This window comes from Rhinatrema bivittatum, chromosome 17 (assembly GCF_901001135.1).
Source record: "Rhinatrema bivittatum chromosome 17, aRhiBiv1.1, whole genome shotgun sequence".
NCBI classification, from domain to species: domain Eukaryota; kingdom Metazoa; phylum Chordata; class Amphibia; order Gymnophiona; family Rhinatrematidae; genus Rhinatrema; species Rhinatrema bivittatum.
In genome coordinates this window covers 20,844,495-20,860,623 of record NC_042631.1, presented here as the reverse complement: position 1 = coordinate 20,860,623, position 16,129 = coordinate 20,844,495, and the positions used below count along the sequence as shown (strand labels likewise).

At 40.0% G+C, this 16,129-nt stretch overlaps 1 protein-coding gene across 6 annotated transcripts in view; it reads right to left on the bottom strand.

Moving 5' to 3' along the window:
- The window catches only part of SBF2 (SET binding factor 2), a 469,097-nt gene extending 454,513 nt beyond the window's left edge, over positions 1 to 14,584 (bottom strand). For 5 of the 6 annotated variants that reach the window (XR_003853250.1, XR_003853249.1, XR_003853248.1 and 2 more), the window contains exon 1: positions 14,422 to 14,563. Coding sequence is in view for 3 of the 6 variants with exons in the window: in XM_029582713.1 (XP_029438573.1) it covers positions 14,422 to 14,476 (55 nt within the window). In the remaining 3 variants the exon portion in view is untranslated. Of the gene's footprint in view, positions 1 to 14,421 lie in introns of all 6 variants that reach the window. The other variant, XM_029582714.1, reaches the window with a different exon arrangement.
- Positions 14,585 to 16,129: the final 1,545 nt, after the last annotated feature.

Genomic DNA, 16,129 nt, shown 5'->3' with positions numbered 1-16,129 from the left:
CCCAGATGAATTTAAATACAGAACACGCAGCTAAAAATGACTCTGAAATGCCTGTATCATCTGATAATAAGTAGGTTGTAGGTACATATAAAAATAAAACTATTTTAAAATGTTTGTATACAAATACAAAAAAGTCTGGGGGAAAAAAAAAAAAAAGACCGGAGAGTTAGAATGTATGGCACTAAAAGAAGATACAGACAAAATTGGCATCTTAAAGACATGGGCGAAAGGAAACTATCCAATGGGACACTGTGATACCAGGGTACAAATTATATCAACATGACAGAGCACATAAAATTGGTGGAGTGGCGGCACTGCAGGATAAAAGTTTTGTAGGAAACAAACTGCACTCTGCAGTCCTTATAGATAAAACGTCCAAGGGTAAAAAAGGAAGAGTATAGTAGTGAGGATATATTACAATCCACATGGCCAGGATGAGGAAACAAACTGCAAAATGCTAACAATAAAATGGGCAACAATAATAATGGGAAACTTCAATTACCTGAATATTGATTGGGTAAATGTCACATCAGGACATGCAAGGGAGGTAAAGTTCCTAGATACCATCAATGACTATTTCATGCAGCAGTTGGTCATGGAACTAACAGGGGGAACTACATTAGATATAGTTCTCAGTAGTACGCAAGACCTGGTGCAAGAGATAAAGGTACTGGATCTGCTGGGCAACAGTGATCATACTGTAATAAAAAATGACAATCACTGGAGAGTGAATACTAAGGAAAACTACTGCAGTAGCATTTAACTATAAAAAGCGAGATTATATTAAAATGAGGAATTTATTAGAAAAAATTGAAAGGAATAACCTACAAGATTAAAAACTTGCAGGAGGCATGGACACTGTTTAAAATTACCATCCTTGAAGCTCAGAAAAAATGTATTTTGTGCATTAAAAAAGTTGAAGGAAAACCAAACGACTGTATGCTTGGTTTAATAGTGAGATGAAAGAAGCAATTAAAGCCATAGACCCAAATGAGGAAAATAGGCAAGTGCATAAGAACTGGCAAATCAGATGTAAAAAAAATAATTAAAGCAGGTTAAGAGAGAATTTGAAAAGAAGTTTCCCATGGGAGGTAAAAATAAGTAAAAACTTTATCAAGTACATTTGAAGCAAAAAAGCCTGTGAGGGAGTTCATTGGGCCACTAGATGACCAAGGGGTAAAAGGGGTGGTTAGGGAACTTAAGGAAATTACAGAAGAGACTGGCCTGGGGGAGGAGCCAAGATGGCGACCTGAACGGCTGCACCGCTTTGCTCGCTCCTGTGATTTCCTGAAAATCTTTTTTCTTCTTTCTTCAATTTGGATTACCAATGCCTCCGAAGAGGAAAGGGAGAGTGAGGACTTACCCCTCAAGCCCTACGATCCCTGTCGGGGAAGAAGACGATCTAGCAGTGCGCCTGTATGACTGTAAAACTCGGGGCAAGAGATCCGGCCGCTGGGATGGATGGAGGAGAGCCCGCCCTGACTTCAGAGGAAGTTTCCCTCAGCCCCCTAGATGATCGCCCACGTCCGGCTGCGCAGGAGGCCTCGACACTGTGCTCTGGCTGGAGTCCCGAAGTTGGAACCCAGGCTTCAGAGGAGGAGGGAGCCGTGTTGTGGTTGACTCCGTGCTGAGCTCCTTGAGGAACGACGGGAATGTCTCCGGTGTCTTGCGGTGATCTGGAAGGGGCGGAAGGCCAGGCAACTGGAAGAGGTGAGAGGCCTGAATGTGACTCCCCTTCCGCTCCCGGAGTAATTTTGGTATCGCAGAAACCTGCGGTGGTCCCTCTGGGATCTTACATCAGCAATGGTTAAAACATTCTTGGACTGTTCTTTGAAAATTAACTCTCTCACCAAATGGATATAATGAATAAAAACAGTGATTTACATCGCCAGGGAACTTTAGAAAAATTTAAAAATTATGGAAAGTGAATTACACCACGTTAAAGCAGTGCAGTCCACCATTATCCAAGACTGTGGGGCTATAAATAGAAAGGTAGAATTCATTGAAAAAGCTCCGAGTGCTAAACTTTCCCAGGGTTGTGGGAGAAATTCCTCGCATTTCCGTTAGAAGATATTTCCTTGAGGTATTAGACTACACGTCAGAATCAGCTCCCCCACCCTGGATAAAGTTTATTTTTTGTCTACCCGAGTTAATGCACAAACGCAAGTTGTTCCGATCGATTTAGAAAATTTGACTGGTTTTCTTAAATCATCGAATTATGAAATAGTGGAAAGAGCCACTCTGTTGATATCTTTTTTCAATGAGAAAGGTTTGAGTGATATTATGAGGGTGTATTTTAAGAAATCTAATATTCTCTTTATGGGTCAAAAAATTAGGATTTTTCCTGATTTGACCAAATCCACGCATTTGAAAAGGAAAGGCTTCTTGGCCTTGCACCAGAAAACTTTAACCTTGGGAGTGACCTTTTTTCTAAGGTTCCCTTGTAAATGCATCATAAAATATAATAGAGGTAACTATGGTTTTTATTCTACCAGAACAGTTAAAAAGCTTTACTGATTTCAAGAAGGTTCTGCTACAAGTTAGCAGTATCTAGAGGAGTTCATCATGATATGAAGCGCAGTCGAATAGAGTTAAGCTTGTTCCTTAGCAGATTTCCTTGTATTTCTCCTTATTTGCCTAATGCTGCCTCCCTCCTCAAATTGTGGTCTAATGGGTAGTTAAAACAGAAGAGATTATTGCTCAATATTTGCTTTTTTTTTTTATTCTGTTTCATATTGTTTCTAAGTGAAATACCATATTACTGTACAAAGTGGATATTTTGTTTGAAATTGAAAACATTAATAAAAATTAAATTTAAAAAAAAAGGAAATTACAGAAAAACTAAATTAATTTTTTTGCCTCAGTCTTTACTGGGGAGGATATCTGGGTCACACCCACACTGGAAACATTTTTTTGATGGTTTTTACAAAGGGAAGTCGTGCCTTACCCAAGTTACTAGATTTTTCAGTGTAAATAAACATGCAGACAAAGGTGAGCTGGTTGATATAGTGTATTTGGATTTTCAGAAGGCTTTTGACAAAGTCCCTCATGAAAGACTCCTCAGGAAATTGGGAGATCATGGGATCCCGAGCAATGTACTAGTATGGCTTCCTTTTATCCAGGTAACTGGATAAAAGGAAACAGAGGGTAGGACAAAATGGTCAGCTTCCAAAAAGGAGAAAGGTCATTGGTGGAGTGCCCCAGGGGTCTGCATTGGACTTGTGCTATTTAGCATATTCATAAATGATCTGGAGAAAGGGACGATGAGTGAGGTGACCAAATTTGCAGACGACTCAAAATTGTTTTGAATTGTTAATATAGCAGCAGATTATGAAGAACTGCAGAAGGACCTTCTGAGACTAGGAGACTGGGCTTTTAAATGGTAGATGCAATTTAATGTGGATAAGTGCACAGTAATGCACAAAGGGAAAACTACAAGCACACAACAGGAGTCATTAACCAGGAAAAGAACCTCGGCGTCCTTGCGGACAATACCCTGAAATCTTTGGCTCACTGTGTGGTGGTGGTAAAACAGAAAGACAAATAGAATGTTAAGAATTTTGGAAAGGAAAAGAAAACAAAACTGAGCATACCATGATGCCTTTGTATAGATCCATGGTGCAACTGTACCTTGAGTATTATGTGCATTTCTGGTCACCCCATCTCAAAAAAAGTAATAGCAAACATGGAAAAGGTACAGAGAAGGCAGACATAGAAAAAGTACAGAAAACGGATGGAAAAGCTCCCTTATGGAGAAAGGCTAAATAGATTAAGTTTTTTTTAATTTGGAAAAAAGGGACAACAGAGGGGATACGATTGAAATTTATAACATAAGTGGGGTGGCATGAATAAATAGAAAATGTCTATTTATCCTTTCAAACAACACTAGAACTAGTGGGATACCCCATGAAACTAGTAACTGGCAGATTTAAAACAAATCATAGGAAGTATATTTTCACTCAGTGCACAATCAAGCTATAGAATCCATTGCCGGAAGATGTGGTCAAAGCAACTAATATAGCGGGATTCAAGAGGACTGGACAAGCTCCTGCAGGAAAAATCCAAACACAGTTATTAGCTGGGTAGACTTGGGAAAGCCAGACCTTATCCCTGGGAGTGAGATCTTTTATTTATTTGATTTATATTCCACTTTTCAGGCATTTCAAAGCTGATTACATTCAGGTATTGTAGATATTACAAACAGATCAACTATTGGGGATCCGATGGGCACTTGTAACCCAGACTGGTCACAGACAGAATGCTGTGCTTGTCGGACCTTGGTCTGAACCAGAATGACACATGTTCTTATATTCTTATGCATTGTTGGCTATCCCAACTATAAAGGAGATTAGGTTAAACAGGACTTGCCAGCGGGCTCTCTCAGTAACTGTACCTTGCTTGAGGAATTTGTTTCTGGGAAAGTTCAGTTTACTACTTGAATATTTATCTTTCAAATGCCAAGTGAAGTCCTGGATCGTGTATAAAAATCACAGCAATAACTTAAAAGATAATGTAGCACATAAAACAGCATTAAAAATATAAGAAATAATAAACATAAAACAAGACACACTGAACACATTCCAGATATTAATAAAACCTAAAAGCAATAAAAGCTGAACAGGATAAAGCAGCAAGTAACCAGAGGTTTAAGCTCTCAGCAATCGTCAAATCAACAGTTGGCCATTGAGGGTAATTTTCAAAGCCATTTGAATGGGCAAGCTCATGCTTTACCTGCAGAAATGGGCTCTCACAAAATTGCCCCCTATTATGTGGGTAAAGCATTTTCTTTAGGTCTGTATGCCTGTACGTTTACCCGCAGGGGTGGTGTCAGTTTATGCGCGTATTTTTTCCTGAAAAAACTATGCACGTACATTAACAGATGTAAACATGTGCAGGTAGTTTTGGTGAGATAATTCTCAAAGAAAAAGTCTACACATACGTTCCCTTTGAAAATTGGTGTAAAGTCCATAGATAATTCTTTCTAAATCTATGCAGTTAGAACATCACTCCCTAAAAGCCTAATGAAATTATTATGTATTAAGTTTGCTGTACCCTGCCTTGAGCAAATCTCAGAAAGACGGGCGAGAAATTGGATAAATTAATTTTACTGATCTAGTTCTGTTTCATTTTGCTGACTGACAAGTGGGAACAAGAAGCATTAAACCGCTGTGCAGTATAACGGCAAACTAGTTTAGCAATAGTGTGATGCTGTCCAGAGACATCTTTCTGTCTATATGCAAGATTTTCTAAAATCTAACCCAAAATAAATATTGCATTCTCTCGTAGTCATTCACCACGCTACCCAAAATGAACATCAGCTAATAGGGAGTAATATTATATGAGCATGGAAAAGAATGTCAAAATTAAAACAGGGACTATTATTTACCTGCTTTTAATCTTGCTACTGATTTTCTGCAGTATATTTACCATGGCAACCTTGCATTCATAGCACCTACTGAACACAGGGAAAATGTATTCACCCAGAGCAGTTACAGGGAAAAGTAGGGAGAAGAAGAAAAAAATGTAGAGTTGGGGCTGGGAGCATGCAAACAAATTTCTCTTAAAGCAAAACTAGTTCTAAAGGTCAAGCAAATCCCATGTTCGCTAACTGGACAGCTAGTGTCAGAACTTTATTGCTTTAATGTACCCAAAACGCAGCAGCACAATGATCTATAAAATACTATTATAAAGTCAGCCGGAGGGATAGGGACTTCAGGTAGCATAATGATTTCACATTACATGTATGCCTATTAAAGAGATCAAAAAATTAACTGATTTCTAACTGATGGCACGTGACTATGCCACATTAGTGAACAGTACTAAAAAAAAAAAAAGCTTATACTAACTTGTTTGTAGGGAGCAAGCCCTTTATATTGTTCTACAACCTTCCCTTTAAGCTTGGATAATCCACAAAAATTAAAAACAGAAATCTTTACTTCCTATAATAGGGTTTGTTTGGGGTTTTTTTTTTTATAATTTTCTGATACCTTGTTTGACAAAAATGTTTAAAATGAATGCAACAAAATGGCATAAAGGTAGCCATCTTAAAACTCTTATAATATATTACAAGTGATGAGACCACTCTTAGTTAAAGAAGCATATTCTGTCAGACAAAAAAAATGGAAAAAAAAAGCAGAGCTTTCACCACACACACCAGGTAACCGTTGAGAGACCTTCATAATACACGCTGTGTATTTTTTATTTTACCATATTTCTTCACCTTTGGGGGTTTACATTCTTTATGAGGCAAAAGAAATGTGCACTAGAGTCACAACGGGACCGACTCATTAAAGATTTGCAACAGTTTTGCTCTGAGGCAAGCTTGCACCAGATTTTTCAAGAGGAAAAAAAGCAGGTTTGAAAAAAAATATATATTTTGTGAGACTTCACTTTTAGGTACATGATCGCAGGATTCCTTCCCCACCCAGGATGGCTTAAAATCTAACTCTGAACTCAGGAAAGAAGTGACTTGGGTTCTAGGTCAGACAGTAGAAATTTGCAACTGAAGCAAGAGTATCCAAGGTTTACCAAATCTAACCACAAAATTATCCTAAAGTCATAGTCCACTCCAGCAATTAATCCATGAGCACAGCTTATGAGGCCAAAAAAAGAAGTCTTCTTCTAGCCACTTTGCTATGCAACTTTCCAAGCACCTGTCTATGCAGTAAACTAAACTACCCATCTACAATCAAGCATGAAGACATAACATGGACATTTTATCTCAAACCAGGCACCTAACAGAATTCTAACCCCATGGATACTCCTAACAATCATCTACGTACTAATTAAATCTACTGAGCCTCAGAGGATTCCATCATTTCCCTTTGGATAATTAGCTACCACTACGCAGTTTGTACCAAGGGGCAAAGAACTCGACAAGCATCAATTTCTCATCAAATGGATTTTGCTTTTATTTTCTGGCAGATCATTGCTCTGTTTTGATTGTCTCCTAAATCGTGCTGATCTCAGTTTCAAATAAAAGCTGTTTGTTCCTCACGGCATGGTTTGCAACTGACTGCTTTTCATGGGAAGTCGAATGCACCCGAGTTATTGCTTCAGGGTGTTCGGTTCACTGGCAGAATCAGAGATGAGTCTTTTACAGTATCACAATTTATCCCAGAATTATAAATTGTGTATTTTGCTACTCAGCAGACAGCTGCAGTCAATATTTCACTCATTTCTCTACGAATTTCTGCACTAAAACAGTTAGGGGCCGATTTATCACAGGTTTGCACCAGCATTTTACTCACTGAAAGAATGTCTCCAGTGTAATAACTAAGGAACTTAATCACTAACAAGTGGAATAATAATAACAACTGGAAACTAAAGTTAGGATATCGTATCAGCAACATCTGCATTTTTATAACAGTCAAAGGAAAAACAATAAATCTGATTATCAAGGTTCAAATATTTTATACCATTAACACCAAATATTATCCCCGGATGTAAGGGGGGAAATCCTAGTTGCCCAGATGACTAAACTTTTATTTCTGACACCTGCTGTCAGTCTCTCAGCCACTGAGATCATGAAGAACACAAGGTGCAGGTGTAGCCCAGCCCTATGCAGACTGGAAGGTGAGATCAGATGGAAAGGGAAGCAGGGAAAAAGGAGGAAGAGGCTGAGGAAGGGACAGGGCATGATTCGGGGAAGGGAAGCATACAGTACCCAAAAAAGTCCCTACAAAGAGAGAAAAGAAATCAAACTCCTAAAGGGTAAAGTCCCATCTTATACCCTTCCCCTGCAAAAAAAACAGGCAGAAAGTGCTAAATAAACACATTAAAAAAACATGCACAAAGAAAATTGAACAAAAAAACAGAAGCAATAAAGACTCTAGTAGTTTCTTTCGTTATAATACCTTTAAAGGTATTTTGCAATATTTTAAAACTTTTTATTGACAAAGATATGGATTACATGTATATTATCAAAGCAAAATGAAATGCAATTATAAGATAAGTTAACAAAACATTTGATAAGCAGTTCATAAAGTATCTCTATGCCATATCTTTCTGTTTTATCTTTCACACTCCACAATCACAACTACATTCACACAACCATGCATATATTTAACTATTAAGAGAGGCCAATGTATTAACTTGTCTTTGCACATGCAGTAACATAAGAAAAATGTGCTAATGTACATTACCTACATATTTTATGCACAATATTTTGTTTACAATTATATGCAAAATAGGTTATTAACTAAAAATAATCACACTAATGTTCACATAGTTCAATTTGATGTGCAAAAATCCTAAAATTGAGGTTTTGTGCGAGGTATACTTAAGTATTTTGCAATAAAGTTTGCATTTTCACACAAAAATGCCTATGAATGCAGTTTCCATAATATGCAAAAGGCAAAAAAAAAAAAAGACAAATCTGTCACTGGGCAATTCCTGAGTTATTACATTAGTCTCAAAGAGATCTCACTCATCCTTAACTCCAGTTTGATCAATACGGATAATCCAAACAATACCTGCTATTTTGCCTTAATTATTTCTACCAATATGTCATGCATTTCCAAAGATACCAAAATGAATGTGGTTTTGCAAACGTTTAAAATCATAAAACTATATCCTGAGACATGTCGCACATATTCAAAACAATATTCATTTGAAAAAATGTCTGCTAGGCTGAATCAATTCCAAAACATCATCATCTTCCTTACAAATAGAAAATTATACACAAAAAGTCATTTTCCTGAATATTATGCTTTAAGAACATCATTTTTTTGCATAAGCTATTAAAGCAATATCCAATGGCAAAACACATGGAACAACTGTTCCTGTGACCTTTTACACTTGTAGGATAAAGTAAAAAAGAGAGGCCAGTATACACTGAATTTGCATTAGAGAGTCCCTACTCGTTAAAATAGCATGTGATGTGTGGTAAAGGAATTTTGACATTTGTGCTTAATACTATGGAGAATAATGTCTCGGTTCAACTTCTCTAGTGCTTTGCATACTGACAGAACAGTAATGGAAAATACAGCAATCAACGTCAGTTTTACAATTTAAACTTGTTATTCTGAGACAGAAATATTATCAGAATGGATGATTGCCTAGGTTTTTTCAACATTTTCAAGGCATGCAACTAAAATGTTATCCAAATTAAGGAATTTCTCAGGCATGGCTCAGGGTCATCTCCTGAAAACATTCTTACAATCATCAGGAAAGTTAAACGTAAATATTTCTTTTTGCATCTCCTTTATTTTGACAACAGGGTGCCAACACCAAGGACATTTAATGAGAAACTGACTAATTTTAAAAAAGGAAGACTGAATTTAGATTTAAAAGCACGGGGGATGGATCTGCTGCACAACCTTCTACCTGTGCCACAACTGTCATCCTGCAAGTTCAAATTCTGATGTTTCATCCTTTTCGTGGTTCAGTACACACAAAAAGGAAACATTTGTTTTCTTTTTTTTTTTTGTATTTACAAACATCATGACAATAAACACACACAGGCCCTCTGTAATTTCAGAAACAGCATCAGTTTCTGAATCCAAACTAAACCTCATGCCAAAACCAGGTGTAAAATGTTGTCCTGAACTTTTAAAATGATGGGGTAAATTCTGATGGGAAAACTATATTCTTGATAAACAGTTTTCACTTTACAGCTATGTAATATAGTTGACGGCAACAAAAAAAAAAAAAAAAAGATGCATTTGGCCCAGCCAATCTGGCCAGCAAGATTATGACTGCTGCTCTTTACAGGTTTACCCTCACACCTTCTCTTTAAGTTTCTAACTGCCTCTCCATGCAGGTTACCCCCAGTGCTTCATTACCATCCTAGGAATTCTGTGTTTATCCCAGGCCTCCTTCAATTCCTGTACTGGGAGGTTTTTTTCTCTACCCCCTGCGTTGGGAGGGCATTCCAGATATCCAATAACCTTTCCACGAAAAAAAAATTTCTGAAGTTAATCTGTATCATCTCCCCCCCCAACTCACCTCTGCTACAGTATTCACTTTTAGATCACATGGCTTCTGATGCAGACCCCCGTCTGTCTCTGGACTGCCTCCAGCCTCTCTCTGTCCTTCTGGGAGGAGGTCTCCAGAACAGAACACAATACTCCAGGTGAGCCCCCATCAATGACCCGTACAGGAGCATTATCATCTCCTTTTTTCTGCTGGTTACTCCCCTCTTTATGCACCCCAGCAATCTTCCGGCTCTAGCCACCACCTTGTCACACTGTTTCGCTACCTTGAGATCATCAGACACCATCACCCCCGGGTGCACATCTGCTTCTCTCCCACCAACCTTTACAGCTCCTTAGGATTTCTACACCGCAAAATGCATTACTTTGAACTTTTTTTGCACTGAATCTCAACTGCCAAGAACTTGACCACTCCAGTTCTCATTTTGGCTACTTTCTCAAGCGAGTCAAATCTGCTGCAGATTCTAGAGCCATCCACAAATAGACAGACTTTTCCTTCTAATCCTTCTACAATGATCACTCACAAAAATATTGAACAGAATACGCCCTAGGACCGATCCCTGAAAGACTCCACTAATCACTGCTCTCTCCTTAGAGAGAATTCCATTCTCTTTACCACCCTCTGTCATCTCATCACTCAACCAGTTTTTAATCCAATTCTCCATCTCAGGACCCCACCCCTAGGCCTCCTATGTGGGACAGTATCAAAAGCTCTGCTGAAATCCAAATAAACCACTTCTAGCAGATGATCTTGGTCTAATTTCTTTGTCACCCAACAGAAGAAATAAATCAGGTTCACCTGACATGATCGGCCTCTGATAAAAACATAGCTGCCTTGAATCCTGCAATAGACTGCACTGTAGATCATTCACTATCTAACCTTTCCTTCAGGAAAGTCTCCATTAATTTCCCCATCACTGAGGGTAAGACTAACTGCCCTGTAGTTTCCGATCGCCTTTCTGCTACTACTTTTAAGAAGAGGGGCTGCATCTGCCCTTCTCCGGTCCTGTGGCACCATTCCCATCGCCAAGGATCCACTGAGCAAGTCCTTTCAGTGAAGCTGCCAGAACTCCTCCGTGTTCCTTTAATGTTCTAGGATGCATCCCATCCATTCCCACGGCTTTGTCCACTTTCAGTTTTGCTAGTTCCACACAGACTGTCTCTTCTGTAAATGGTTTTGTATCCGCCCCACTTCCATATGTACTTTTGCCAACAGTGGGTCACATCCTTGTCCAAAATCATCTTCCTGAATTTTCGGACAGAAATATTTGAATAGCATTTCTGCTTTGTCCTTTTCTGTCTCCCCACATTGCTCCTGGTCACCTTTCAAGCTTGTTATTCCACCTGTGGCCTTCCTCCTTTCTCCAGCACACCTGAAAAACATTTGGTCACCTTGCTTTATTTCTTCAGCTATCTTTTCTTCTGCTTTTGCCATTCTGATTTCTTTCTTTAACTTTTTCTGTTTGACTTGATATTCTTCCCGGTGATCTTTTTTTAGAACATCTCAATCCTTTTGCCTTCATATTCTCAGCCACCTCTTTGGACAACCACATTGGTTTTCCTTTCCTCTTATTTTTATTTACTTTTTTTTGACAAAGATGTGTTTCCATTTTTATGGCTCCCTTCAGTTTGGCCAATTTTTCTTCCCCTTCACCTACCTCCCTCCCATCCCCATCAGTGCTTCCTTCTTGCTCATTTATTCTAGTCAGCATTTTTGGAACTCAGGACTTTGCTTCATTTATTTTATTTATTTAAAAGCTTTTCAGTACCGTCTATACAAAACTATTGCAGGTCTAGGTGGTTATGCTGCCTCTCCACTTTGGCCATTAAATCAAATCATGCCATCTGATGATCACTGGCGCTCAGGTGGGCATCAACCCCGGATATTTGGGCCACTTCCTCCTTTTGTAGGTACCGCCTCTTTCCTTGTGGGTTTCATCACCATTTGTCAGAGCAGAGCTCCTTGGAAGGCATCCATAATCTCTATACTTGTCTCCTATTTAGCAGATGGGATACCTCAATCCCCATCTGGCAGGTTAAAGTCTCCCACCAACACTTCCCCCTTCATGCTTATATTTTGGGAATCCTTCAGTCAGCTCTTTCAGTTCTTCCGAGTCAGTGATCTGTAGACCATACCTGAGTAGATGGAAGTGCCATCACCTCTTTCCAAGGCAACCCAAAGCACCTCCTCTTTCCCCCCATGCATTTCAGTCACCTTGATATTTTCTGCATAAAAAGCTTCCACTCTGCCTATCTTTCCTTAGGGGCTATAAGCCTACTCACTGAACATCTCTGTGACTAATAATATCCAAGTTCACTTCTACCATTACGGCTTGCAGTTCTGGTATTTTATTGCCCGGGCTATGAGCATTTGTAGTCATACATTTCCAGCTATTACTTTGTGATTTATTTATAACTCTGTGTAGCTTTACATTTGCTCACTTCTTCAACCCTGTTGCTCAAGAGTAAATTAATTATTTCTATCATTTCTTCCAGTCTCCCTTTGTTTTTTTGGGAGTGACATCCCAAAACTATGGGTTTTCGTTTGTCCCCTCCTCCTCTAGTTTAAAACATATGGCAGCGTACAATATAATTTTCTCACGCAAGATACTTTTTCCAGACACTGAAAAACGAGGGTCTTCGTTAGAGTTAGCCTTTTTAATGTTCCATTCACGCCCCAGCCCACCAACATATCCAAATCCTTCTTCCTTGCCCCAGGTCCTGAGCCATACAACATAATAAGCCTTTCCTCTTCCTTGCCATGAAAAGGCAACAGCTCTGAAAAAGCTACGGTTTTTGTCATGTGCTTAAGATCATCCCAAAAATTCTGAAAATTAGCCTGGCTTCATTTACAGCCAGGTCATTCCTCCCCAAATGGATTTTATCAAGGTCAGAGTCCTTTTTTTTCCTCTGACAGTACTAAACATTTAACCTTTTTGTTTCCCCTCCATCTATGCCCCAAGGCTCCTAGCAGAAGGGGCTTTCTGTTGTGGAACATTTCGACAATGCTTTTTGTGTACAGTAGTTGTTCCTCTTTAAATCTGTTTCCAAATAAGATGTCATTTCTGGAGCATCATCTGTTTCCAAAGCATTGAAAGTATTTTTTTTTTTTTATGAATATTGTTTGGGAGGGCTGTCTCTATGCTACAGTTCTTGTTCTTACCAGATCCAACAGATACCCATCTATTATCGCTTTTTAATCCTTTGTGGTGCGGCAGATTTTCTGAAAACTGTATGATTGAGGAGGCATTTCTAAATTTTGGTCATTCTCTTTAAACTGAGTCAATTCCTTTTTCATTTCGGGGACCTGGAGACAGTGAGGCACATTCTAAGTCCCCATACGGTCTGCCTTAGGATTAGAGCACCTCAGTTATTACACTGAATAATACTTATTATGTCTATTAGTTTCTATGTGAAACACCTGTAGCCTTTTTACAGATTTAAAAATATGTAAATCTTACATATTAGTTACATACACAAAGAAAACCAGGTCTTCCATCAAGCCCAATATGCACAACTGCATCACTCAAACTGCAACAGATTTTAAAATGGTAGAGCACACTTTAAAGTTAGTCTTTCGTAATGAGGCAATGGCAAAATATTTAAATATTTTTAAAAAATCTTTAAATGAGGCTCATATTCTATTTGTGTGCATTGTGTGTGTATATATATATATAGAAACATAGACATGACAGCAGAAAAGGATGAAAGGGTCCATCCAGTCTGCCCAGCAAGCTTATGGTAGCATCTACCGTGCCATACAGGTCACCCCCATAATGGTAGCATCTGCCCAAAGGGTCATATACACACATTTACTAGTAAAACACTGTCCTTACACTTGAGAATTACACTTTTACCTGCCTGGGATATCCATAACCAAGCATTATGAATATTTAAAATCTATAGTACACTGCTTGAATAAAGTTGCCCTGTTTGTGCATTTGTTAGGCAGAAGTAAAGGTCAACAGCAAGTTTTTGCATCAGCAATGAGCGGCCTCGAGGAGCCTGGGGGCCCTTTTGTGCGTCATTTTTTGCAGGCTGAAGCTGGGGCAGGCTGCTGAAATGGCAATGAGCCTCTCTGGGCAGCATGCATGAGGGAAGCAGAGACTGAAACCAACGCTCAGCATCCCAGCGAGTCAAGGACCCTGTGACAAACGGCAGCAGCGCGGTCCCCCCGCAGCACAATGCCCCCTGCGTCATTCATTAGTCACTCAGGATGTGACAGGGGCTCCTTCCGTGCAACTTCCAAATGTTATTAACGCCAGGAGCCCAGCAGCTCCGGCGAATGCCACAAAGCTCCCCTCCCCCCCCCCGCGGGCGCTCGAGCTCAGCGGCCGCAGCGCGTGCATCTCTCCGCCGCTCGCGGCATCCGCGCACCGGGGCCCCTCTTTGTCTCCCTTTATTATTATTTTCTTCATTATTATCATTATTATTATTGTTGCTGCTATTCGGCTCTCCTTGCGCCCCTCCCCGCTGACCGACCTACCTGTCTTTTCGTGGTCGTAGCCAACCACCATGAAATAATCTGCCAGCCTGGCCATGACTGAGGAGATGCCGCCGCGCTCCCGGAAAAAATCACCATTTTTCCCTCTCTGGCCAAACCTCAGCCATGTTTGACACGGAGCGCCGCTCTGCGCCTGCGCGGCAACAGGCGCTGACCTCCGGCGGGCGGGGGCGGAGCCCCGCGTGACAAAGCTGCCACGCGCGGGCAGGGTCCTCTGCCGTCCGCGGGCCAGCGGGAGATTCAAAGGCTCTTCTCGTGCAGGCGAGCGCAAGGTCCCGGCTGCCGTGCGATCCCTTTTGTTTGTTTTCAGCCTGGTCGGCGGAGAAAACCCGTGATACTTATGTATGTGCCGACGCCTCAGTGCACTGATAAAACAAAGCGGGAGGTGACTTGAAAAATGTAGGGGAAGGCTTGCAATTTGTCTTCCTTTCAGGCACAACACACCGCTTCTTGCACTAGGGGAAAACGGCAGAATTAAAGCACTTTCACTAGTGATTTCATTCCTATTGGAAAAGGGAGAGGAAGTACATTTTGGAGTCCTTCCTGCCTAGATAATTGGCAAGTGATTAGAGGGGAGGGAGAAACGTTCAATATGCTGCCCTAAACTTAAGAACATAAGTCTCGTAAAAATGGGGCACACAACCTTCTCAGAAAATGCACAGCCATGATAAATGCACCAATTCTATTTTGGAGGTATCTTGGATGAGACAAAAATAATGGGAAACACAAAAACTATCTGGTCTAGAATCAAACTATATATCCTCGAGGGCAACGCTGAATTTGCACGATTTATCAGTGAGCCAAGATAGTTTCCTGTTTGTTTTCTTTGGGGTTTTATGGATGTAGCATAATAAAGGGAAGCGTTCTTGCGTAAACTCTAAGGCAGAATTTGTTTTGAACAGCAGTCGCAATGCACGCGTTGATTACAGAACAGCTGCAATGGAAGAAGTCGAATCAGACCTAAAATGGAGAAAGTCCTTTAGTTAGTGCATCTAGCAATGCAGAAGTAGAAAGAAATCATACTACTGGCTGCAAAGGCCCATCAACTTTTCTCACTTCTCTAAAACGTATGCATCAAAGTTTAGTGCTGCATGAAGAAAAGCTATATAACAATGACCGATTGTCAAATACAATGCGAGGTCCCAATAAGCATGAAACATATATAAACACTACAGTGCTATTGAAGCAGCTAGAAATACTGGGCCATATTGTGATGACATATTGTGCCCCTGTTAAAGTTTCAAAATGAGGAGGAAATGCCCCGCACCATCGTTGCCCCTTCCTCAATTAATCCCTCCCATATCGGTAATTAGGTTTTTTTCCAATCGCGATCCTTACCATTTTAATTCAAAGCCACTTATTTGTTTGTTTGCCTCATATCTCTGTTCGGTGCTGCATATGCCTAGTAGCGCTGTACAAAATCCACTCATAGCTATTTTATGTATAAGAACATGGGCGGTTGGGTACATTTTCTCAGGCTTACTCGAGGTTTACGTAGTTAAAAACGGGGATTGTATGGGTAGAAAGGCAGAATCTGTACCAGTGGATTTTTCACAAAGCTAAAAGTGCATGAGTTCATTTAGTGACATTAAAAGGAGCTGTCCGCATGGGCAAAACGTGGTCAGGGGAGGAAGCTGCGTGTAAAAGTTTCAAACATGCACATGCTTAGTTGATGTACTTCCTTTAAACC